This window comes from Anthonomus grandis, chromosome 6 (genome assembly GCF_022605725.1).
Source record: "Anthonomus grandis grandis chromosome 6, icAntGran1.3, whole genome shotgun sequence".
Lineage (NCBI taxonomy): Eukaryota > Metazoa > Arthropoda > Insecta > Coleoptera > Curculionidae > Anthonomus > Anthonomus grandis.
In genome coordinates, this window is record NC_065551.1 from 27,497,660 (window position 1) to 27,524,998 (window position 27,339).

Sequence of the window (27,339 nt, forward strand, 5' to 3'; positions counted from 1 at the left end):
CTCATTTTTAGGTTATTTTCCAATAGGAAAACTTAATTTAATAATGTCGGATGGCACATTTTTAATATCGTTCACCGGCCAAATCGAATTTGCCGAACTTATGAGCACTGCCGGATCATCTTATCATTGCAAATATGAATTTTATTCAGGGCCGGATTGGAAAATAATCGGCGGACTCGAACATGGTATTTCACAAATCGCGAATGCCGTAAATAATAATGATAAGGTGGTGTTCAATTTTCCTGTTGACGTTCAGTTTAAAAGCACGAACCCATTCGGATGTAAGTTAGTATACTTTTATATTATATCTAATATATTATTTAAAGAATAAAGAAATAGTGTCACGCCTGGGTGAGATTACAGGAAGTTAAAAATTGTTTGATAGATATATGGAATCTCTAGCACTGGCAACAAGTTACACTAATTTTTTTTTAATTATAAAGTCTCTAAAATGCTTTCAATAAAGGGTTTTCTGTTCTTGTTGTATAGGCTGAAATTAGAAGTTAAATTCCCACTAAATAAACTATATTATATAAAAAAAATATTACAGGGCCCCAGTTAGTGATAAGCATCTACAAAGAAATGACGTTAGAAGGTTACGGTAGGACCCATTTGCCTTTAAAGCCGGGACGTCATAATTTACAGGTGAACCTGGCCAAACCAAAGGCTTCCTCTTTGTTAGGATATTTGGGAAGTTTTTTCGGATATCAACCTGAGCTGCTGCAGCCGAAAGTACTGGCCAGTACCGCTGGAAATAACTGTTAAGTACATATTTTTTTTATTAATAAATAGATTTCCAGTGCTAGAGGGTTAGAAGGTTTTTGATCTTTAATTCCTACTATTTTGAAAACCTTATAAACTAATACAAAAATTTCATAAAAGCGGTAAGAGAGTTACTATATTGGAAATGGTTTTTTATAGTGTTGATGAATTCTCTATTCGAAGACTTTGTGAACATATTATTTTACATTACATCTTTTTATTATTTCAACTTGACTACAAATTGTAATAACAATCAAACAACGTTGGCCATGCATTTTCTTCTCAAGAATAAAAAAAAAGTCATTTGGTACTAAATCAGGACTGTACCGCCAATGACTGCCCACATCAATTCAATTTAAGAGCTTGCACAGTCATAATGAAGAATGATCCTTCATTGCCGCTTCTTTTTTCGTATTTTACCAAGCACTTCTAGCCAAACAGATTTCTAGAGGCTCGCTTTTTTTTAAGATAATTGTGGAAATGTATTTTTTATTATTCACATAATATGATAATTAATTAATCATAGTATTTATTTTAAATATGATTTTTGGCATATAACGGATTTCATTAAATATTACCTTCCAATAATTCAAAAGTTGCTGGTTTGACGACATAAACCAACGACTGCTCCTTCCTCATTTCGTATGAAATAATGATGCCGTCAGCGTGTAAATCATACCTAAAAGGCAATTTTAATGGATGCAATGCTGATTCGTTAACAGCGTTAACAGCTTGGGGATTGTCTTCGCTCCATTTACTTATTTTGTATTTTTTGGTTATTTTGTATGCTGACGAAGCCATTTAGCAAAAGTGAGCTTCATCACTAAAAACACTTCTTCGATAAAAATGATCACGTTCGTCTACTTTTAAATTAGCACAAACAGAAAAAATGCGACGTAAAGATGGCCATTTGGTTTCCACGAGCTGCAATTCTTGCACAAGTTGTATTTTATCGGCATGTAAGCTAATCCTTGCATAAAAACCAATAACTTCCACAATTCTTAGCTACACAGTGACGGTTCTATACTCTTGCAGCCAAAAACACCTTATATTTCCAACTTTGACAGATCCTTTAAATAACACCATTTTAAATAATACAATTTTCTTGTCCTGCAATCTGAACTTTCTAATCTTGAAAGGTACTGTACCTTAAATAAATTATTTATTAATCCAGAAAAAATTTCATTGGATACTCTTTAGTAGAAAACCAGTTCAAACACAAAACTAATGTGATGTCTATCTTGGGGGCACTATACTAACATATGGGGAATGTATTAAGGATTTGGGTGTGGCATTGGATTGTTGAAAAGCAGTTTAGTGCTACATTCATATAAAAAACATTGTTCTAAAAAATCTAGGTTTTATATCTCCAATTACAAAGGGGTTCAGTAATCAAATATCATTAATATTGTTATACAATGCAATTGTTAAATCAACCCTAGAATATGCGACAGTAGTTTGGAATCCGATGTATCACAAATATATTGACCAAATTGAAAAAGTACAACGCAAGTAAAGATGATAAATTTCCGCTTTAATAGACATAGACATTTTTTCAATTACTGTGATGACTTGAAATTTTATGGTCTTAAGTCCTTAGAGACAGTTCGGATTTAGTTTTCATTTATATGAACATTAACAATCTAATGGACTCCTCCTACTGTCTGGAAAATTTAATTATTAACGTTAATCCTTATATTTTGCGTAAAAATCAACCTTTAGCATCTAGAGATTTTCTTCAAACTATTTGTCTAACTCTCCTTTATTCAGATGCGTAGTATTAATAACTTTCAACCAACAAATTTCAATGATGACATATTTCTCCACCAGTCTGGCGTCATTTAAGTGATTCTACCTTATTTTGCAAGGAAATGTATTATATTGACCTTATGTTTTTTAAATATATTTTTTTTTATGATTGTAAAGACAATAACAAATAACTAAGTTAGTTAGGTTTATTTCTTGGTATATTTGTTAGATTTAGTGAAAGTGTAACAATTTGCAAAGCGCTAACTTGTATTTTTAAATTCACTAAGATCTTTTGTGGTTTCCTGTTATTGGATTGCTTGGTCTATCTGTAGGAGAGCCAGTGGCGTAGCTTCGTTTAGTGGCGCTGGGCATCAGACCCAGTCGCGCTTATGCCATTTCTGAAGAGGGGAAGGGGGGCAAAAAAATAAAAACTCGATAATTTTTTAACAAAATATTATATTAATATAAACCTTTCTGCCGTCTACCCATTATGAAAACTCTTTTTTTCGACATTTGCTTTCTGCAAAGAGATCTATTAAACACTCAAGAATCAAACCTTGAGCTCTTTCATTTTCGATGCTCAAAAGAGCCAAGTTACTCGATTGCGACATAGTACTTCTTAAATAATTTTTTATTATTTTTAATTTCGAAAAAGATCTCTCTGCAGAAGCAATAGTCACTGGAATTGTTAAAAATAATAAAAACGCTGCATATAAATTTTTAAAACTAGCCGTGGCAGTATGATAATCACATATCAAAAATTTGGCGACATCTTTCACATTACTACATTTAACAATTTCAGTTCGAAAAGTAGACCTAAAGTTTAGTGTTTCGACCCCAATTTCTTATTGTAAATCATCATTATATTGTTCAAATAACAATACCACCCTTTTCCTAAGTTCATCATCACTTAACTCAATAAGAAATTTTGGAAATAGAAAGTTAAATTTTGAAGAAACATTGTGAAAATCTGATAATCGATTTTTTAACTGGTTGATTACAATATCTAGAGTACCATTATATTCTGAGATTTTAAACTAGATTTTAAGCTTTTAGTAAAAGCTCTGTATTATGCCCATGCAAGGAAGCCGAAAATACAGAAAAAAAATTATGACAGGCTTATTAAAGCTGATTAAGCACTCCTCTTAGTTTAAAGCATTGGTACTACTTACCTTGAGGAAAAATGCCGCCAAAAAGTTCACCACCAAACTCTTTAAACTTGAATCTCAAATAATACGTCAAAATTCACGCATTAATTATGAAAATAACATATACTTAAACAATGCACGCCATAAATGTTATTGCGGATTGCCCACTGTCGCTGCTTTATGCTCTATCAATGTCACCCACTCCCACTCCACTACCCCTTTTTGCGATCGCCAATATTAGGCGCGCCTTAGAAAACTAAACTATTTCTGTTAATGCCGTCTTTGTTTTGGGCTACGGCTGGCGGCGGAAGTTTTCGTTCCGTATTCCCTTATTTTAGCGTATTAAGTTTGGGTTGAGTATGGTTTTTTTAATAGATATTGATATAGTAAAGTTATTACGTAATAATTACCTTTATGACCCCACTTAATGAATTGTATTCACACTTCAGTAGATTGCTATATTTCAAGAAGATTCGTCACCTGTTCGAAGCATCTTTTCGAGCTGTTATTAAATTATGCAGGATCCAAAGCGAACAGTTTATATCACAGCTAAATCTGCGAGCAATTGATGCTCGTCATAATAATCCAAAAGTACAAAAATTATTTACTTATCGAACCGCATCAATGTTTTCTGTAACACAAAGTGATTTTGCATGACCTTCGCGTCTTTAGTCGATGGAACTCGTTATATCAGCGATGGATGCACTCGAAGGACGTAGTCATTTCAAGAATTTGTTTACGAGTTAAATAATTTTTGCCTTGTCAAAATTATAAACTTACTGCAAATACCACAGGTATGCTAAAATGACAAAACTTTCTCAACAAGGTAAGAGTTAAAAGGATCAACCTTTCTGTCGTCATGCTCCACTCAGTGTTAAAAGATAGATGCTCAAAAGATAAATAGATTGTTTTTAAACTTATTGCGTGATTTAATATTGTTCGATTTTACCAGTAAAATATTTTTCACAATAAAGAATTTCTTTATTTAAAAATGGTTTTTGAAATACGCATATTTTTTTTTCAGTGATCAGAATGGAGTCTTCGGGACAGCTTCACATGATATTTAACGTAGTAACACAAAACTTTTTAAAACTAGGATACGATTTCGGAAAAATCAGCCGAGACTAGTTTTTTACTAAACGATTCTATTAACAGGTAATAAATGAAATAAAAATTTTATTTATATTTCGTAATTTTATTACATAAACTTACTATACAATTAAATGCATTAAATCTTAAAAAACCTAAATTTGGAAATAAATACACATAGTGAAACTTATCATACATACAAAACTTGTTATATAAAATGTACAAATAAAATTAAAGCTAAAATACATCAAAAATAAAAATAATTTTACTATTTATCATACAATTCCTATTTTCAAACATCGATGTTAAACTTTAAAAATGGTATACAGGGGCATCGCGAAAATGGAATAATAAATATTTCTCGCGACACCTTGTATACACTGCCAATAAGCGGAAATGAATGGAAAATATTACAGAGGTACAAAGATGCATTAAATATAGTAATATTGAATTTATATATTAATTATAAACACTTCACAAACAGTCAGTATAAACTAGTCAACAAAATGACGTTTAGGTTCATTTAGATGCTGCTTCAGTTTATACTTGTTTTACGCATGACAAGTCCAAGGGTATTTTATACGCTTGGGTCCTAAGCAAACTAATTGCTTAAGTGTAAATCGAGTTTAAATGGTGCTTCAAGGCAACAATATTACGTTAGAAAGATTTATCGATAACTTGCATTATTTTGAATGAATTTCAGGAGAACGTTATATTGACACAAAACTTATTTTATTACATTAGTCAAATGTACACTGGTTGACCAGTTTTTTTTTTTGTTATTGATATCACTGATATTAAAATGGAGTTTTTTTCTCAGAATTATCCCAATATTAATAGAAAATATACAGAGTGAAAATGAATGGGAACTAAATGTTTTTTTTTTAAATTCTGCTGCCGTGCTCTATCAATCTGTAATATTTTTAACAATGTGACGTCGTCGCTTTTATCGAAAACTATTTTCTTCTTTTAAATATTCAATAAAATATTTGTATATCTTAGTACCTACCAGTGGTGGTTGGTAAGATTATGAATACAAGATACTACTTGTAATATGCACAGTAAAAACTATATTGTACTTCACTCTCCTATAAATATATATTACTCAAGCTATTTTGAATCATCGAATTGCCGCTGTAAGTTTGAATTTTTTTTACTGCCGAATAATTTCTCTTAATTGACGAAGATAATGTCGTGGGAATATGTACAACAATGGACATATATGTACAACATTTTATACAGTATCGGACAAAAATTAAGCGACGCTATAATATTCCTAAAAAACTTTGTGACTACCTCGTATAATTACGAACAATTTTGTAGTATCAGTACATACCTTTGTTAATCGTAAACATTCTTTGCCTCTTGTGATGAATAGCAAGAGATTAGTAAATTGTATGTTTTTATGCATTTTTTCATGGACAAAAATAAAGCGACTTGATCGATAGTGTTCATACCATTAGTAGATAAACATCGGTTTTGGTCGGTATCAAATCTATATAAGGGTTTCAAAATCTGTTGTGTCGAGGACCATTCAGAACTATCGAATTAGAGGAAAAGTAGTTAACCGAAAACAGACGGGTAGACCGAGAAAAACTTCAAAGAAACTGGATAGAAAAATTAAAAGGATCTCCCAGGCAAATCCTTTTCTGTCAGCAAAGCAAATTCTGGCTGAAGCTGGGTGCTCTAATGTTCCCTCTCGAACGATAAAGCGCAGACTAGTTGAAGCAGGCTTAAAAGCATGCAAACCTGCCAAAAAACCGCTTCTTAGTAAGAAGAATATTAAAGCACATCTTCTGTTTGTAGAACATGCTCACTGGACATTAGAGCAATGGAAAAAAGTACTTTTTAGTGATGAGTCAAAGTTTAATTTGTATAAAAGTGATGGTGTTCAATATGTTTGCCGTATTGCAGGTAAAAAACTTGACCCGAAGTATGTCCAAGGTACTGTAAAACATGGAGGTGGCAACGTGTTAGTGTGGGATTGTTTCTCTGGCTATGAAATGGGACCAATTTACCAAATTGAGGGCATTATGGATAGGCAACTTAGAAGTAAAACCTATAAAAACAAAGAGTACATTTTTGAAGAAATTAAAAATATATGGAAAAATATTGATCAAGATATAATTGATAATTTAATTTCTTCCATGTCTCAAAGGTGCCACCAGGTAACCGCAAATAAAGGCTTGTGGACTAAATATTAAGGGCGCAATCTGATAATGTTTTCTTTTATTTTTATTGTAAGCGTCGCTTAATTTTTGTCGAATTTATAGAAATATTTAACTTTTCTTTTTCTTTTTATGATCTTGTTTATACGGAAGAATTTTGGTATGTTATGTAATAAATATATGTTTATTAATGAGTGTATTTGTTTTATTGAGTTAATTCTTCTTGCGTTTTTGCTTTTTTAATAAAAGAAAAAAACTGTATCGTCGCTCTATTTTTGTCCGATACTGTATATATTATTTAAAAATATAAAATTCAAATTTAAATAAACTGAAATTCACAAGTCGCGTCCTCGAGAAAAGACCAATTTTTCATTATAATTTAATTATAAAAAAAGTCTTTTTGGAAATGATGGACTACCTGTTTTAACATAAAATTTGAAAAATTAGAGAAATCTTGCAATTTTTAAATATTTTCACTCACTGAACATAACCAATAACATATTTCTTAATTGAACAGCAGCATACGCTTCAGCTTTTAAAAAACAGAAATATGCTATAGTACACACAAAAACTTGGTATGCTAGTGGACGTATATAAAAAAACATATTTGGTGTCAGCAAATATAAACTGTGTATTGTTACAATAATTTGAGGTCAAGAAATTGGCAAAATCCAGGACGAGCTGCTGTCCAATTTATTCGATAATATAAAGGAGGAACCGTAATATACCTCTTCCATAGACTTTAACCGGTGAGAGATACGTTAATTTGGTATTTCGTGTATTACCAGCAGTAAGACATTTGGGGCCTCTTATATCTTTAACGTGGCAGTTATAAAAATATACTAGACTGACAGAGCGAAAAACCTAGGTCCCGTTTTCCATATTTGCCCGACCAGAGGTCAAATATTTCGCCAGTTTCTCAATATTGGTTAAATATTCTCTAGAACTTTTTAAGTTTATTATATTGATAATAAATAAAACAACATTTTATCAATGTTAAGTTCTAATGAAGAACCTATGATATATCTGAAGATTTCGCATTAAAAAACTCACCCTGTATAACTGAATCATAATCAAAACCAAACAAGTTATCGATATTTCCCATCGGGTACAAAATTTAATGTGGTAACTGTGTGTTGCCCCGAAAACGTTTCATTTTATGCCATCCAAACGTCATACACGGCGTCAAGCATCAAACCATGCGATTCTTTGGCAGTTATACAAATTTTATAAATATTACCACAAAATGTACAAAATTATACAGGGCGTGAAAAAAGGGCACCCTGTAAAGTCTATGTAATCATATTTTAGCTACTTTATTTAGTTATACAACGGAAAACAGCTGTAAGGTATTTGATCTGGATTGAAAATCAATTAAAATGACTAAAAAGTATTGCTTTAATTAAGGCTTGAAAACCCTATAATAGTATGTGATGTGTAAAGAGTATTTCTGTTGGGGCTGTAAGTAAACCCGACTTTAAAAAGGATCAGGAAAAGAAACCAAGAATAAAAAAATTAAATTGTACGTATAAAAGTTGCTTAGAAGTTACGTTCATTTCAGTATAATAGTGGTTACGATCGACTCTATAAAAAACATGTCTAATTTTATTTAAAAATACCGACTAACCATTACGATTTCATATTTAATAAACTTTTTGTTCTACCAGTTGAGTTGCCGCTTTGAGCAAAAAATCCTTAAGCCTTGGTACAAAACTATTGTTGCGAAAACTGAGCAATCCAAGGCAACCGTTCTATGGTATCTATTTTCTCTATAGAAGAGTGCTATTTAAATCGTTAACTTTATATTTAATTTATGGATCAGGAATTAAACGCAATAATTGTTATAAAATATTTGTCCTTAATTCCGCCACTTGAATTTAACGAGTATAGGGCGTTTTAAGCTATCCCTTGCAAAAATAGCACCAGTGCTTAAGATGGTTCAGAAGTAATTTTTAAAGTTAAATTGTAGTTTGTGTATTGTTCCCATTAAATGGGGTGTTCCCTTCGGTTGTTCTTCATGAAAAAAAAGCGTGCCGAATTAAATGTACCAAACTAAAAAAGGAATATTGGAATGAGTTCAAATCAGTCGTGTTTGGCACCGCTTTCTTAAAAGATGAGATTCGACAAAAGAAGCTACAGAATTGATGTTTCTTAATATATATTTTTTTATATCAAAAAGAGCCTATGGTTGTACACCTAACAAGATTTTTTTATACTATACCAAAACTTATAAAAATCGTCTTGAAATACCAACTATTTCGTTCGCAATGTCATAGTGAACAGAACAGTTAGTATTACGCAGTGTCACAGAAAATGTACTATACACCATATATCAATGGCCTTTTTGTTTTAAAGAAAACTTGCAGAGTATCCCACCAGCTTAACCCTTTTATATTCTGGATTAATCTCATAATTTTCTTTTTTAATAACTGATACTTTTGTGGGGCACTCCGCATAGGTAGGGCATCCCAATGTTCAGCTGTTTATATCCAAAATATGCCTTTTTAAAAAAATTTTGAAAATTATTAATGACGCAATAAATGCGTTACTTCACCGATATAGAGTTAATATACTGTTTGGGTTCTTACTACCTATTTTTAAGAACATTTATTTTATCTACGTTTCTTTACTGTTGATTTACTCCCCGAGATGGCTGAAGGTAAACATTAAAAGAAGAGGACTTATGGAGTGACAGAATTAATTATATTGCAGTCAATCACGTACAAAGCAACACATTTTTAAATCAAAGTTATGCAGAAGGAAATAGAAAAATAATACTCAGTCCTTCTGAAAATAAATTAGAATCTTACTCAAGCCATAAAGATAAATAAGAAAACCTGGGAAGAAAATATCTTGACAGCTGTGTAATACAGGTGGCGCGATCTCGTGGTCATGGCATGAAACAATATACTAATACCTATTTACAGTACACATTTGGTAGCGATCTGATCATTAGTGCTCAAGTAGTGACATTGCGAAGAAGACGTGTATGAAAGTCCCCTCTAATATGTTTACAATGTCTGGATATCGAGAACAACGTTACGCGATTAAATTTTTGGTGAAATCGAACAAAAAAACACTCGAAACATATCGTGAGTTAAAGAATGTGTACGGTGAAGTTTGCATAAAAAAATCCACGTGTTTACAGTGGCACGCTGCCTTAAAGCCGAAAAGGTAGAGAGAGCTGTAAACTGGAAGGCGGTCCAGGAGCGCCTGTTACTGCGCTTCGTGAAGAAACGATAAACACAGCTGGCTGTCTAATCGCTACGGAATGTAGCCGACCGATAGTTCTAGTCGTGACACTGGTTTCGTGACGTCAAAATTGAAGCCGAGATTTGGTGGCGCACGCCGTACAGTGGAGCGACTAAGTGAAGATACCGCGGGACCTAATATTTTACATTTTTATTATTGAATTTTTATTCTTTTTAAAACTCAAAGCGAGTATCAAAATAGTTTGGTAGTTTAAAATTTTAAATGCGTAATCTTACTATAAACTACAATAATAACTGCAGTAAAATATTATTTCGAATCAACGCAAATATGTGCCCAGCGCGGAATTTTTGCCATCGCGATGCGGTGGTCGCCTCGCATAGTTTCGGCTTCTGTTGTGAGGTATCGATGGAAGCGGGGATAAGTGTCCAGGCTAGAACTATCGATCGGCTACGTACGGACCCCCGTCTCACAGTTCGAGAAGGGGGATCGGAATTGGTCCTACTCGGAATTTGTCCTACGTTTACGAATCCGGCCGAACGGTTAAAAACAGTGTTTTCAGAACTCTAAAATATTCTTAGCAATGTGACCGAAATTCAGTATTCAGTTCAGGGAGGCGGATACTGTGTGAAATTGACTGTGATACCAACCATACAACAACTACAACGAATAAGGCCGTTCAACCTAGAACTTATTGTTGTATGTGTGTGTGTTGCAAAGATGGAAGGATTTGGTAATTAAAGATTTTTTGATCAAGAATTTATTAATGAAGCCAGAAGGTATGAAACCTTTAATAAAATTTAAATTTAAAATTAAATTAGTTTTATACTTATACAAATTATTATAAAATAGACAATATAATTATGAGGAAAATCGAAGTTTTATGACCAATATGCTCTATTTTTTTTAAAAATATACGAAACCTGATCCAACCTTGGGCCAACCTAACTCGCCCTAACTTTGTCTAATCAAATGATAACGACTGGACATCAATTTAAGCATTATTAAAATTAATTGGCTACACAACGTCCTGGTGACTTGGGTTGGCCCAAGGTTGGGTTAGGTTTTGAATATTTTAAGAAAATAGAGAATATTGGTCATAAAACTTCGATTTACCTCATATAATGCCTATTTTACTTGGATCGTTACGTTATTGCCCGGCCATTATCGTTAATGTGCGAATTTTCATCATTGACCGTAACATATACACTATACAGAATACCCCATATTTCCATATAACTTAATAATACAGTTGCCGCCCGCGTGCGCCATCTAGCTATTAACAGTTACGACACAGACAATCCATCGCATCGGTCGCTATTTACCTGCCGAAATTCGTAAATACGGCGTTGTCAAATATAAATACCTCCTATCCTTGCTTCTATATCGAAATACAAACCCAAGATCTTCGAGGAAAAGCCGAACCGTTCCGATCGACCGTAGGACAAAATCTGAGTAGGACTAATTCCGCCTTCTCTTCGAGAATTGTCTGCTATACTTGACATTTCGTTAGAAAGCGTGCATACAATATTACATGACCATTTAGACGTTTCGCGATGGTGCGCGCGCTGGATACCACGTCTGTTGACGCCTGAACAAAAACAACGCCGAGTTGAATTTTGCGAATACTGGTCCCAATGCGTTTGTACGGAAGGTGATGACTGGTGGAAAACGATTATTACAGCTGATGAAAGTTGGATATATGCATACGACCCAGCTACAAAACCACAAAGGTCCGAATGGATCAAAAAAGAACAAGAACCACCGAAAAAAGGACGAGCAGTAAAGTCCGCCAAAAAGAGTATGGTGATTACGTTTTTCGACTACCGCGGTCTGGTCTACACTCATCAGTGTCGGTTGCCACCCAAGAAGGGTATTGATGCGACGTATTACATATCCGTATTGAAGCAGCTCATTAAGGATCACATCCCCAAAAAGCGACCCGACCTTGTTGGCAGATGGAAACTTCATCATGATAATGCCCGGCCTCACGTCGCATACACCGTCACCGAATTTCTTGTCAAGAAAAACATTCCAGTGGTACCGCATCCTCCGTATAGCCCTGATTTAGCACCGAACGACTTTTTTCTTTATCCCACTGCAAAAAAGGACCTGAATGGAAGGCGTTTTCCCTCCGGAGATGCTGCTGTTAAAGGTTTAGAGGCGATTTTTAAGCGCTTGACTAAGAAGAGCTTCGAGGACGCGTTTTTGGAGCGGCAGCGGCGCTGGAATAAATGTATCGCCTTGAATGGTGACTACTTTGAACGTGACAGAAGCGTTGATGTATAATTCTTTGTAATAAAATTTTCATAGCCTGAGTGTGAGTCTTTATTAAACAGCCCTCGTATTTATAAATAAAATGGACCAAATGGAGAATGCTGAAAATAGTTGTGCAGGAAAAAGTACCGCTAGTTACTACTAAAAATATATTTATTAGTTCATATAATTATCAAATAAAAATTGCGTAAACATCTAAATGAAACCCAAATCAATTTATTGTTGCAATTACCACCAAGGGTCAATATTTATGAGTTATTAATACTTTTTCTAGTTAAAATTTTAAGCAACAAAAAAATACAAAATGCTACTTAACAGATTCCTAAATAACCGAAATAAACAAACCGAATGATAGCCTAGAAACAAAACATCTAAGACTGCCATCAGAAGTGTAAGACTGTATTTTGTTACAAAAATTTATTAAGATATTAGAGCAGGAAACACTAATAAAAATTATTGTTTAAAGCTTTGTAAATAATATTTTGTTTATCATCTAAATGCTTTTTTAGATTAAGTCTTCGTATTAGTCCAGATTTTTTGCACAATCAGATTGATGTAATTATATTTAGGATGTTTGATAAAAATTTAAAAAAATAGCCATTGTAATAAATAACGCACTCTGAGTTTCCAACAAGCAACAAATTATCTTAGGTAGCATTTAAGTTATTTCACGAAAAAAATTATTCTAAAACAAACTAAACTGAACTTAGTTTAGCGAAACCATAATAATAAACAATCAAAGAAACAAACTTCTCTATTCGCTCTAACGAAGAAAGAAATTATTTACCATTCAGTATGTCTTTTATGGGCAAATTTTATAAAAGAATATGTTTTTAAAAAGAAACCCTAGCAGTTGCGTCCTCTAGCGGAAAACCTCTCTAGCATTTTCTTTTGATCCCTTTTTTAATAAATATTTTTCTCTAAAATCCTAGGGAACATCCAAAAAATTATCAAATAGATTCTTTTTTTATGGGCATATTAAGTATAAACAGTTTCACCTGGGACGACCCTCGAGAAATATATAATTACATTAACCTTACATACTAAAAATGTAGTAACTCAAAAAATAACATCGGTTCTATGGAAATATTCTAACATGCCTGCATTTCCCAAATATAAAATAAACCATACCGTGATCTACTGCATGCTTATTAAAATTTCGCACTTTAGCATAAAAATATCCCTTGGATATTAATTAAGTAGGTGTTTCACATAACTAGAAAAATTGTACAATATAATTTCAAAATTCTAATAAGCATCCAGTAAAATAAAAGTGTTTAACGGTTGCTTAAGGATATATTCAATTTCAAATAGTGATTTATTCTACTCCCTTATATTCTTAATCAACCTTAAAACACGTTTTAAAAACAAAACTATCTGACCAAAAACTTCTTACAACTCGGTAACAGCGTACAGATGTCGCTCGTTCTCGTTATTCGCGTACATGCCCTCGCCTCCCTGATTTTTGGCGGATCGGAAGTGATGCGCGTGACTTCCGGTTTGCTGCGCGCCGTTGGTGCGCTGTAGCGACCGGAACTGCACCGAAGGCTGGAATGTGCTCACGGATTCTTGCCAACCACCCCTTTGTAGAGATCTAAAGATGAGAATTTTTGACAATTAAAAAATATGCCACTTATTTTAATTAAAACGGTATTAAAAGAGTCCAATTATAATATTGAATGCTTTATAGCAACTACATTTTAGCAATCGACTCTTTTAATAAGGTCCTAGATTCTGTTTCAATAAATAGTAAATAATTGACGATGATGTTAGGAAAATTATGAAAATTTTACTTTTTTTTGGGTTGTTAAGTAAAAATTTATTTAGCAACAAAGCTGATTGCAATAAAGTTTAAACAATTGTTTAAAAGAAGCGTTAGACTTAAATGTACCAAAGTATTTTGCATACATTTTAGACTTATAAGAATACATTTTATGTCATTTTACTATTCCGGGTGTTCGAAAAACGCATGGCAAAAATTTTCATCGGTTTGAAAATGGTTGTTAATATAAGATAGATGAGGTAAGATAGGTTTCTTATAATAATTTTTTTCGATTTTCTTGAAATTTATCAGTAGTAGCAGCCCAATTTAGAAACATAATTAAATCAAATCCAGTCAGGGGATACCAGGAATCATCTCAAGGAATCTATTACTGTTTCTAAGAAAAACAAAAAAAATCAGTTTAAGTCTCCACACCACAGTTAACTAAGGTACCTTATAACAAAATTAAAGATGTATAAAATACTCTATTATAGGTAATTGATAAAAGAGAAAAAAATTCAATGGAGTACTTCTCCACTGGTCTTGTCTAAATTATTAAAATAAAGCTCTTACAAGAAATTTCGATTCAATACTTTTTAAGGTTGTTTTAAAATTATTAAGGTAAGGTTATAAAGTATGCCCATAATGTCATACCTTAACACATTTGGAAGGTAAAAATTAATTTATTCATAAACATTTTTTAGGCATCTCTCTCTTTTTCATAAAGCTTTAGAGAAATTACCCACAATAAATGTTCGATAAATAGTACATAAACTCAGCCCCCTTTCATATGAAACTCAATTCAATAAAATGGTTATATGAGTTTTTATATAATAATGAAATATTAGGATTTTTGTAAAGCCATTGATTGTACCAAGATTTTTTACAATTCAGTCACATCGCAAAATATTTAAATTTGACTGGTTTTTCTCCTTCAAGTGAACCACAAATTCCGATTTAATGTTCTTAGATGATTTAATTGAATTCAAACGTTCTTGAACCCTTGTCTTGGAATTACACCCCGTCTTGCTAATATATGGTGATTCACAATCATTACATTGAAGATGATCAACGTCAATTTTACATCCTGCTGCTTTTACATACCTTGTCTTTGAGTTTTGAGAGATTATGTTTCTTTCTATTACTAAATTCTTAGGAAGCAATGGTATTGAGATGCTGAATGGTATTGCATATTCAAAAGATGAATCATTGCATGGAATGCTGCTAATTTGTAAAAGATCAAGTTATTAGAATTTTTGTGGTATGTTTTGATTGGCGTTCTATAAACGGAATACTGTAAATATGATGAAACGAATGGATAGGATGAATGAATCAAAAAAATTATCCAACTACTCTCTTGAACCTATCCAAATATCAAAATGTGTCGTTCACATATTTACACCAAAAGAAAACAAATTTCTAAAGAGGACAAAGCAGCAGTCAAGTATTTTGGTTTTTTCATTTTACTTCATGTTTGTTTGGGTTCTTGTACAAATTGATAATACCATTTTAACAATAGAATATTTTAGTATCCATAATCTACCCTTAGTATGCACGTCTTAAAGTTGCTGTTTTTTAAGAATGCGATTTTTAAAACCTGCTGTTCAGGTACTTCTTTTCATTATACCGGGTGTTCAAAAAAGGTCGTGTGAAATTTAAGCGGGTTTTTAGTGAAGTTTTATAGTTGGGACATTATAGTGAAAAATACTTGTACAGGACTCCCTAATCAAAAATGAGCCATTTTGCCTCCAGGATCACTTTTCGCTTAAAAAGGTTGTTATCTTCTGAATCTAAAAAACGTCAATATTTTAGTAATTTATTTTTATTAACAAAACAATAATATTAAAGTAATAATAACGTTTCAAAATGATCCATGCCTCATAGAGTCGCGTACCCGTTGGGCGTTTACAGGAGTTTCATACACCAACGACGCGACGCGACGGCCTACCTTTTGCGACCCATCTACCCAAAACTTTGGTGTAAATAAATCGAATGTAAAGCAACTAAGCTAGTGTTTCGACTAAAATGGCCAATAACATTAGGTTTAGGAATGTTATACGAATATTGATAAAAAAGTATTAAGAGACAAAGAATGTTTATAAATTCCTAAATTCCGTTCTTTTAATATTCTGCATTACTGAAATTAATAATAAATTATTTACAGCTAAAAGACTTTTAAGGAGAAATGACTCTAGAGCCACAACGACTAATTTTTTACTCGTGGTTCGTATGCAAATATTTATTGACTATAACAAACACCCAAACAAGCCACTTAAGTTTAGCACCACCCGGTATATGTAAAACTTAATAGACTATAGTATCTTATTAGTGTTATTTAGATCTGAAGATCCCTTAGAGGTCACGTGTAACCTATTCTCAAATTGGAGACTTTTGAACAAACTTACAGAGCATACTGGCTAAGTAAATAGGATTATAAATAAACAAACTTGCCTAAAATTGTTAGGATTCAAAGACGGCTCGGGAATATTTCCCGAAATAGTGGCGGGCACTTTGGGCATCGACGGTTTATTCCGGGCCTTCTCGTCGGGGGTTTGGGGCAAGGGACGTCTGCCTAGAGACGAATAACGACCGAGCGTCGCGGTACGATGGCCCTCTTGACCGTGGCTAGTCTGTTGTTGCTGCTGTTTGTTCGCACTCTGCTGTGCGTTGCTACCTTGTTGCTGTTGCTGATTTTGGTCTAACTTAAAACTTTTAAAGTTTGGGAAGTCTTTGCAGGCATGCCTAAAACGCAGAAATACGTTTTAAAGAAAATTGTTATTTGATAGAAATAACTCTTTGTTATAAATTCAAGCTTTATTTTAAAATAACTTAGTCACTAGTGGTTCGTTTAATCTCGTTAAAATATTCCACATAAACAGTCACGTATCAAATTAAACATCGATAAAAATAATGATCCTATCTTTGCCGATACATTTTCAAGGGTAAGAAAGTGATGAAGCAAGCTTAAGCCTTCAACGAACTCCGGTTATATCCAGGAATCCTTAAAATAAACCACTTAGACTCAAAAGCCCTTCATTTCATTCATGCTTTAGCGAAAATGGGAAATCGAATATTTTAATATTAATTAATTATTTTCGCCAAACAAAAATACTTTTTCTATTAAAAATTCTATTGGTGACGCTAATTTGGACTCATAATACAGTGGATGTAAAAACACCTAATGCACTTTGAGTTATGTATATATACATATATTATTTTTATTAAAATAATTGATCTTTTAACTTAAGAAATAAGTAAAATAGAATTTTTAATTTTATTGCAAAAGCAATCCTTGTCAAGCAAATTTCTGTTTCTAACATACAACCTACGAGAGTTTTTAATTTAAAAGCTATTCTCAGTACATTATTATTTTTTTAGAAATGCTATAATTTGTAAATGTCAAGTTTTTAATATATTCTATTTTTCTTTTTCTGAAGCATCATGTGGACCAACGCACAGCGCGCATTCGCCGTGGAAGTGTACCTCCGCGAAAATCGGTCAGTTATTGCTGCGCAACGAGCGTTCCGGATAAGCTTCCAAATTCCGCAAAATGAAGGAGTCCCGGACCGAAAATCAATTGTGTTGTGGGTCAAGATCTGTTATCAAAAAAGGAGGTGGACGGCCACTGACAGCTCGGACACCCGAAAACATGGAGACTGTGAGACGCTCATTTTTACGGTCACCTAGACGTTCTGCACGGAGACACGCAGCTGCCCTTCGTTTATCTGACCGCACTGTGCGAAGAATTCTTCACAAGGATCTTCGTTTTCATCCATACAAGAGGGTTCTGGCACAGGAATTATCAGAACGTGATTAGAACAATCGACGTGCTGCATGTGAAATTATGCTTCAAAATTTACCTCAGGGCGCAGTTTTTTTTAGTGACGAGGCATATTTTTACTTGTCTGGCTGTACTGGGCCGCTGATAATCCGAGAGAGATACACGAGAAGCCTCTACATAGTGAGGAAGTGACAGTTTGGTGCGCCGTGTCTGAAATGGGGATAATCGGCCCTTACTTCTTTGAAGAAGAAAATCACGCTGTTAGTGTGAATTCGGAACGCTTCATCGGCCCAGCCTTTGCAGGACTCAATGTGCAAGATGCCTGGTCTCAGCAAGATGGGGCAACAGCTCACACATCTCGAGCTTCAATGCAAGTATTGAGAGAAATGTTCCCCGGACGTTTGCTGAGAGGCGATATTTCTTGGCCTGCACGCTCGCCCGACCTAACGCCCTGCAACTTCTTTCTGTGGGGTTACCTAAAAGCTGAAGTCTTCAAACATCGTCCAACGACTATTAGACAACTAAAGGATGCAATCCGCCTGGAAATTCGCAGAATACCCCAAGAAATGCGAAACTTCAGAAGTCGCTTGCACCAGTGCTTCGATAATGGTGGACGGCACTTGCCAGATATTCTCTTCAAAACCACATAGGACAAAAATGTTTTAGTTGTACTTTTAAAATAAAAAAAATAAAATCTTTGTATTTCAAATAACATTTCTTTTATTAAGCCTTAAAAACAGGGAGACAATTATGCCGCACACTGTATTTACAAAAAAAAACCATAATAAGCAATCATGATACTAAGAGGGAGTTTAGAGACTTAAAAGTAAGTTCTTAAGTTCAATGTTTCTGTTTCGAAACTCTGTTTTTGGACTAATTTTATTTTGTTATCTATCTCTATTAATTAACATATATTGTCGGTATTTAGTTCGTATATTGGAACTATCTCATTATTATTTGTTTCGTTATTTTAGTTCCTTATAGTTAATTACAGAAAATATGACAAAATATAACAGGTACTAATATAGGCGCAAAAACTATTTACGGTTCAAAAAGATACACACAGAATTAGTCTTTTTTTATAAAGAAAATGAATTTGTTCGGCCTTAAAAAGTATAGGATAATAATAATTATGAAACATAGCATATTATGATGACCTGATTATAGTACATAGTACAATGTACAGTAATGTCGAAGTTCTTTGTCATAGTCATATTGTTTAAATTTACTATAAAATTATATAATTTACTAATAAAGAGACGCACCTATCGTTGTCATCCTGGAAGTCATCATGTTCAGTTGTATTTTGTTATTTGAGAAAATACGTAGATAAATTTATCCCACGTAGTTTATTGGCAAATTTTTGAAACTAAATTAATCATACGAAATTTAGGTAAATTTTTTTCAAAAATTGATTCCTTTCAAAAACACTGAAAACTCATGGTTTTTCCAATTTTCTCATATTTTTGGGCTCTAATAAGTATCGTATATTTTCATATATTTTATTTTATTAAGGTTTTCATTATATTAGAATTTAATATCTATACTATGAAGTATAAATGCGACACGTAAAAAAATTTAAATGAGAATAAAATAGACCATTTTTAAGGATTTTTTTCATTATCTCAATTTAATTTAAGCGCCATCATTTTTTAATGAGGATAATTATTATTTTTTAATATATCAAAGGGCAAAATATAATATAAGTTTTAAGAGAATTTTTAAGATTTATTTAAAAACATGAGATTCTATTAATTTTTCTTTTCTGTGTACTTTTGCAAGTAAAGATATGTTATTAAGTGAATATTATATAAATTTATTATTTACTAGTGTATATTACATATTATAAAGTTGTACAAACAAAACTAGCCTGGAAATTTATTTACTCAATAATATAAACAAAAAAATCATTATTTAAGTTTAAAAATGGAAATATTTACCTCTGGTTTGATGTCGTTTAGCGATAGCTACTAAATTTTTTTGAATTTAGCTCGTTTGATTTTGTCCATTAGTACATTTTTCTGTCGTTTGTTGATAAATTATATAATATAATCTATTGGGAACTATTCTAAGAAATTGAACGACGTAATAAAGAATGAAAATACAAGGGATGTTCTATTACATTGCCGACCGACCAATATATGAAACACCGGTTTAAAAAAAGAAATAAAAAAAGTAGCAAGTCATATAATATTAATTTAAGTCTTCTTGTTTCACGGAAATCAGTTAATTGTATGTAAAAATTCGTTTACTGGTGCTGGTTACTTTGTTCTAATAAATATTCTCTGTGAAAAAGGGATGACTTTACAAATTTACATCCATTTACATAAGCTCGAATTGTACTTGAGTCTCGGACAAATTCAAATATAATACTTATACAAATTAAATTTTAATGAAAAAGTTCAATTTAACAGGGTTTGCCAAGTAAGTATTAAAACTGTTCTTTTTTGCTCGAATATCCCGTTATCCGGGACTTTGCCACTTAGTTATGCTCCGATCCGCAGTTGAATCTCCCTTTTTATGATCCACTAAAGATGGTCGAAAGAACGAAAACCCTTGGCCTGTTTTAATAAATTAATTGCTCGAGATACAAAAACTAGCATTTCATTTACAAAAACTTGAATATAATTAAAGTGTTTTTAGCTTAGCGTATTAGAGAACATAAAGGGTGTTTTTTTTAGAGGCGGAGAACTTTCATTTGGCAACACTGTTTTTGATGACAGCCGACCTGACAGTTCTGGGTTATTTTTACATTGGTTTGGTTTGGCAATTCATCATGAACAGACTCACGCCGGAGCAACGTTTCCAAATTGTTCAAATTTATTTTGAAAGACATGGTTCTATTCGAGAAACACATCGGGCATTACGTGAGTTTTATGGTGCTCATAATCGTCCTTCAGAGAGATTAATTCGAGAAACTGTTGATCGTTTTCGCAATACTTTTACTCTAGTCGACAATACGCATCCCGTGAGACGCAGTACAGTGCGCACGCAACAAGCGATAGCTGCTGTGCAGCATAGTGTTGATAATGATCCAAATGTGTCAATTCGTCGTCGTTCTCAACAAGTGAACTTATGTTCATCCACTTTATGGAAAATGTTGCGCAAAGATCTCGGATTGCGAGCATATAAAATTCAACTTGTCCAGGAGTTGAAACCCCAGGATCATCTTTTGCGCCGTACATTAGCTGAATGGGCAGAAGGAAAGATTGCTGTCGATCCACGATTTCATATGAAAATTTTCTTCAGTGATGAAGCACACTTTTGGTCAAATAGCTATGTAAACAAGCAGAATTGCCAAATTTGGGGGGATGAGAATCCACGAGCTATTGGCGAAAAACCGTTACATCCAGAAAAACCAACCGTTTGGTGCGCTTTATGGGCCGGTGGAATCATTGGTCCTTATGTCTTCAGAAATGCTGATGGTCAGAACGTTACAGTAAACGGTGAGCGATACAGAAACATGATAACCAACTTTTTTGTGCCTCAATTGGAAGCCGTTGCAGGCGTTGCAGAAATGTGATTTCAGCAGGACGGTGCCACGTGGTATACAGCGCGCCAAACAATTAATTTACTGCAAGAGACATTCGAGCAACGAATAATTTCAAGGAATGGACCTGTAAACTGGCCAGCTCGTTCGTGCGACTTGACGCCATTAGATTATTTTCTTTGGGGCTATGTTAAGTCGCATGTCTACGCTGATAAACCCGAAACACTTGAGCACTTGGAAGCCAACATACGACGCGTGATTGCCGAAATACAGCCTGCAGTACTGGAAAGAGTGTGTGAAAATTGGACCTCTAGATTACGCCACGTACGCGCCAGCCGTGGGGGTCACATGCCCGAAATCATTTTTAAATATTAATGCCAAAAAAAATTCTTTAATATAAAAGCAAATTCGTTCATATCAATAAATTATTTTGTGTTTAATTTCAATTTAAAGTTCTCCGCCTCTAAAAAAAACACTCTTTATTAATAAAGGTTGCCAAAAAACATGTCTTACTCACCTATCTCAGTAAAAATCTGAGCTCTCAAGCGTCTTGCACTGTTTGCTCAAAGTGGCGTATTTACCATTACTAGGTCCACCTGCAGGCTCGTGATGATGGTGGTGGGAGGGCAAACGGCCGAGAGTGTGGCCCCTAAGATGGGCCATTTGAGCGGCCCGTTCCTGAGATCTCGTATCACAGCCATCCCTAAAAAACAAACAAAAAAATCTTCAAAGAAATGATTTTTTTTCCATATAAGATAGCTTGGAATTAAGTAATAATTATTAATTGACGGTAAACATTTTCAGTTTTAAAAGATTTCGCGGTTCCAAGATATGTTATATGCGAGAAGTAAATATACTCTTACTTTAGGAACCATGTTTTTTTCTACCCTACATATTGAAAATATATGATCTACTAGTTAAAAAAAAAGAAAAGTTACTGTACCCAAAACAAAACTGACATGAAAAAAATAAATAAACTCTATAATGTTCAATACTAAAGAATATTAATAATATCACTAAATGTAAAGCATTGCCATTCTCAAGCATGCTTGGAAATATGTAGAAATGTAAGAAAAGAAAATAAATTGAGGGTAATAATATCATTTTCAGTTACAATTAATTATGATATTTTTCATAAAAAAAATGTTACCCAATGGTATGTCATAATATGCACAAGGCATTCCTGGACTGATTTTAAGATACCGACTGTCAAAGTTTTATGTGTACGGAAAAAAAATTAGTTTATCTTTATTTATGTATATGACAAGAATAGTAATAAAAATACGGACTTTATAGAAAACTTAAACTAAAGCTTACAAAAAGCGAAGCTAAGCTTCCTGTCTGAGTGATTGACAACGTAGTCCAATAACTGATGCCCACAGTTTAACAAATAGATAAATAATGATACAATAACTTGACAAACTTATTAGATAATACATAAATTCAAATATTTTAAATTGATCAAGGATTCTATTATACAGTAATAATGGTAAATAATTTCACAGATTTCTCTAAAAAAATGAGATTAAGTTAAAAGTTCCTAGTTCGAAAGTTAGACAACCGCGATACAGGGTGATAAATTAATAATTTTTGTGTTTATTCTTCGTTTTTAAAATTGGGGATATGTTTTCTTTTATAACCCTTACGCTACCCGATGTAACTTCCTTTTTTACTAGTGTTCAAAAAATGTTTAATCTGGGTAGAGAACCGTGCGACATGATTGTGAATAGTGCATTTTATAGATGTGCACGCGCAAATCGTTTATTTTGCCGGAAGTGCATTCTTGTCATAACCTGAAAAGTTTCAGATTATTTTCAACAATGGCTCGTGCAGGTAAGTTATTATTTGTTTATAGAATTTAGGGGAAAAAAGAAGTGCTTAATATTAAATAGGTATAATAAACTTCAATTAAGTGTATTGTTTTTAGAGATTGAAAATATCTTTAAAATTGTTAATTCCAAGAATGGTTTTGTTATGTATATCACAATTGTGAGCCACGGGAGTTAACGTTAAATTATTGATTTGGACTATCTAAGGGATGACGAGGAGGCATTGTTCCAACTTCTAGACGAAGTTGGGTCGGATTTAGAGTCCGAGGATGAAGAAGATGAGTTTGAGATTCACGAAAAGATCCCAATTGTAGCACCAAATGAAGCTGATAGCTCTTCAGATTCAAAAGATGATTTACCCCTCATACATTTCCAGACTCTCCAGTGGAAGCATGGAAACTTTAGAAGCAAGGATTTTCCTGTAAAAGAGGACTATACTCCATCCATCGTAAAAACTCCAAACGAATATTTTGCTAAATATTTGGATGATGAGTTTTTTGAGTCAGCCGCAAATTTCACTTCCCAGTATTTCTTGCAACAAAATGCAAAAGAAAACAACTTTACCTCTCAAGAAATAAAGACATTTTTCGGAATGAATGCTTTGATGGGATGTATTCATCTTCCAAGGATACATATGTATTGGAATGGAAAATATAAGTTCCCATTAATTCATGGGGCCATGACCCGACAAAGGTTTTACATGATACGTGTAAATTTACATGTCATTGACAATCTTAGCGTATCAGAAGAGGAACAAAAAAAGAATAGATTGTGGAGAATACAGCCGGTAATTGATTTTGTTCGCAATAGATGTAAAGCCATTGAAAGAAAAAAAAACAGCTTTTTCTATTGACGAACAAATGATTCCTTTTTTGGGAAGATGTCCAGTTCGACAATTTGTTAAAAATAAATCAAGATCAGTAGGACTGAAGAATTTCACTCTTACGACATCCGACGGACTGGTATTGAATTTTGAAATCTACCATGGCAATACTACCCCACTAAAAGATAGGGATTTAGGCTTGGGACCCTCAATAATATTGAGCCTAGCAGAAACATTACCTCAAAATAGTTACCTGTATTTTGACAGATACTTTTCAACTATTGCTTTGATGAACAAATTGACGAGTTTGAATATAGATGCAACTGCTACAATTATGTCCAACAGAGTGAAAGGGTTTGATTTTAAAAAAGACAGTTTAATGAATAGGGGAGTGTCAGAAGAAGTTGTTAGAATCGATAATAAACTTTGCATTGCAAAGTGGAAAGATAATAAATCTGTTTTAATGATATCCACAGCTTTTGGAAGACAGCCGGAAACTGAGGTGCAAAGATGGAATAAAACAGAAAAAAAACGTTCAGGCATAGCATCATCAGCTGTTGTTAAATCATACAACGAAAACATGGGTGGTGTAGATGTTTGCGACCAAATGATGGAATACTATCGATCTTTCTTTCGAACCCAGAAATGGACTTTTAAAGCCATCCTACATTTGTTCGACTTAGCAATAGTAAACAGCTGGATGGAGTATCGAAGGGATTGTTATAGTCAAAACCTTCAAAGCAAAGATATTATGGATCTTTTGGAATTTAGACTTAATCTTGAGGAATATCTGATTGCCGGTACTAAGAAGCGTGTATTGGAGGAAACAGAATTCCAAGAAAATATAGAGGCAGAGACTAGCGTTGAAGGAAATGAAATGAAAAAGTGAAGAATGACTTCCAGTTTGCCCTTTGCAGACAAACGCTTTGATGGTTTTGAATACTGGCCAAAGAATGAAGAAATGAAGAACCCAGTTAAATCCAGGTTAGAAGGGTGCAAAAGTCGGTCCAGAATGCGTTGCCTAAAATGAAATGTTTTTCTTTGTTTAACCAAAGATAAAAACTGTTTTATTTCATTTTATACAAAGTAATAAATTTTGATTCACAATTGTGCTTTTCTAATGTTGGCTCCCTAGACACACAATTGTGTACTCCCTAAATCCCTCCCTTAACCCTTTCAAATATTTTTTAAAATAATTTTCCGTACCTTTTGACCCAACTTCATCGGCGTAAAATAAATATAAACCCCAAACTCAATTTTTTTTATCTCGGTGCTGTAAGGGATAAGGAAAATCTTAAATTTAACATTTTTCAAAAATTATGTCATAGAGGGTGCCATTAGAAACATTTTGCTTTTTTCTTTCTTTAAGCAACAATGTACAAACAGTTTTGTTTAAGAAAGGTTTACTTTAAAAATACCACTACGATATCGAGATATTCGACCCTTTTCAAGATATTTACATTCAAAGTTTTTATTGCAGTTAAAAACAATGACATTCATAAATTATTTTAAATTGCTTTAATATACTTCGAATGATTGATAAAATACAAAAGATAAATAAAAACTATGAATATCTGCCAGTAAATGATCGACATGACCTCCATTTATCTTAATAAATTTTAAAATTCTTTTACTGAAAGATCGCGGAATCTTAATCTAACAAAATTGTATTTTCATATACAATTAGTTTCATGTAACCCCATATGCAAAAATCTAAAGTCTGGTCTTCGTGCAGGCTAACGTTTTCGACCTTTAGGTCATATGCAATAAGTAACAATAACTAACAATAAGAATGCTATAAAAGGTAATAAATAATGTTACTAAAGGTGTGAGTTAGAATTTGTATAACCACTCATCATCAAAGTAACTGACAAGAACCTAAACCTTGACAGTGACAATAACATTTATAATAATTCATCTTGTCAGGCACAGCCTACTTTAACCTGGAGTAGGAAAATAAAATTTTATCTTTAGCGCATTGAAAATTTTAAATGTAAATATCTGGAAATGGGTTAATCAGAACAGAATTAAAAAAAGAATGCTGCTGGTGGCGCCATCTATGACACAATTTTAAGATTTGCCATGTGAAAAAAAACATTCTCCAAATTTTGTTAAAAACGAAGAATAAATACAAAATTCAAAAAAATTATATTAAGTTTATAACCCTCTATCTTGGTTGTCGTTGACTTTCGGACTAGGAAAATTTAACATAACTTAATTTTTTTTAAGGAACCTGCTTTTAAATTATTTACCATTATTTATAGGACAACCTGTATAAAGCTGGTAGCTGAATGATCTTTAAAAAAGAGCAGTTTTATGTAGGGAAGACGTGGACACACAATTATGCCCAAAAGACTAAACCCACTGCATTATGCCTAAACTAATTTTGTTGGTACAGATAGCTCGGAAATTTGGTAAGAATAATTTTATGATTCAATGTAAAGTTCTTTGCTATATTTAGTGAGTTTTGCACTCCTATCGTACTTCCTGATATTACCAATCAAATACACCTACGAATTTTGTATTAGTTGTATCCGCTTCGAATCATGTTAAAGATGCGCCATACAAAACATCACAATATGTAAATCGTGATATTACCAAAGTATCGCATAACAGTTTTTTAAGACCATTCAAAAGAGTCTTATATAGGTATATAAATTTGAGATTACTAAATGGCCGTTTAATGTTCATCAAATCTTAAATTAACATCCAAAATTACAACAAGATATTTAGCACATAAGACTGAGCACTCAAGTTGTTGTTCAATACCAATATTAACATTATGTTTGTATGGCTCTCTAGCTGGCATAGACCAACCAAATAGTAACATTTTTGAGGATTCAAACTTAAACAGTGCTTTTTAGATGTTTTTGCCATGGAACTACGATCTTTGGAAAGCTTGACATTGGCATCATCAATATTTTCTAAATGATAAATAAGTTTGCGTAACGTCATAAAAGTGCGAGGAAACAATGCTTATATGGGTGTGAAGTTAAGAAGTATAGAGAAAAGTGGGCCGAATATAGATTGTTAAGAAACACCATTATAATCTACTCAACAACTTGAACTATGTCTATTTAGGTTTACACATTTACCAACACGCCTGATTACTAAATCTCCAATAATTTAAGATAAACAATAATTGAGACTTAACTTGTGGAATGCCTTCTAATAGTCGAGCATAATTAAGACCGTAAGATTACCTTTATTAGACGCTTGAAGGATGTCACCAGTTATCTTTAGAATGGGGT

General features: G+C 33.1%; 2 protein-coding genes across 5 annotated transcripts in view; one reads left to right on the forward strand and one right to left on the reverse strand.

Annotated features, from left to right (window-relative positions):
• LOC126737152 (B9 domain-containing protein 1) lies at window positions 1-26,477 on the forward strand. Of its 3 annotated transcripts, none has more exons than XM_050441907.1 (4): window positions 1-281; window positions 551-760; window positions 4,684-4,814; window positions 26,353-26,477. In XM_050441907.1, the coding sequence occupies exons 1-3, from the start codon at window positions 44-46 to the stop codon at window positions 4,785-4,787; spliced, it is 552 nt and encodes a 183-aa protein (XP_050297864.1). In that variant the 5' UTR covers window positions 1-43; the 3' UTR covers window positions 4,788-4,814; window positions 26,353-26,477. The 3 variants fall into 3 exon arrangements, with proteins under 3 accessions (XP_050297864.1, XP_050297865.1, XP_050297863.1); XM_050441908.1 differs by lacking the exon at window positions 26,353-26,477 and adding an exon at window positions 17,603-18,593; XM_050441906.1 differs by lacking the exon at window positions 26,353-26,477 and having other exon boundaries at window positions 4,684-4,844.
• Window positions 16,623-27,339, reverse strand: part of LOC126737143 (protein tweety) — a 145,355-nt gene continuing 134,638 nt past the window's right edge. For both annotated transcript variants that reach the window (XM_050441891.1, XM_050441890.1), the window contains 2 exons: window positions 21,954-22,139; window positions 16,623-16,907 (listed from right to left, as the gene is read on the reverse strand). In XM_050441891.1, the coding sequence (XP_050297848.1) occupies window positions 21,959-22,139 (181 nt within the window). In that variant the 3' untranslated portion in view covers window positions 16,623-16,907; window positions 21,954-21,958. The remainder of the gene's footprint in view (window positions 16,908-21,953; window positions 22,140-27,339) is intronic.

What these genes read in the sequence shown, in the direction of transcription:
- LOC126737152 (XM_050441907.1), top strand. Translation starts at nt 44, where the DNA reads ATGTCGGATGGCACATTTTTAATATCGTTCACCGGCCAAATCGAATTT. An exon ending in AAGCACGAACCCATTCGGAT is followed by an intron (nt 282 to 550) that starts GTAAGTTAGTAT and finishes AAAATATTACAG; the next exon opens with GGCCCCAGTTAGTGATAAGC. An exon ending in CAGTACCGCTGGAAATAACT is followed by an intron (nt 761 to 4,683) that starts GTTAAGTACATA and finishes TTTTTTTTTCAG; the next exon opens with TGATCAGAATGGAGTCTTCG.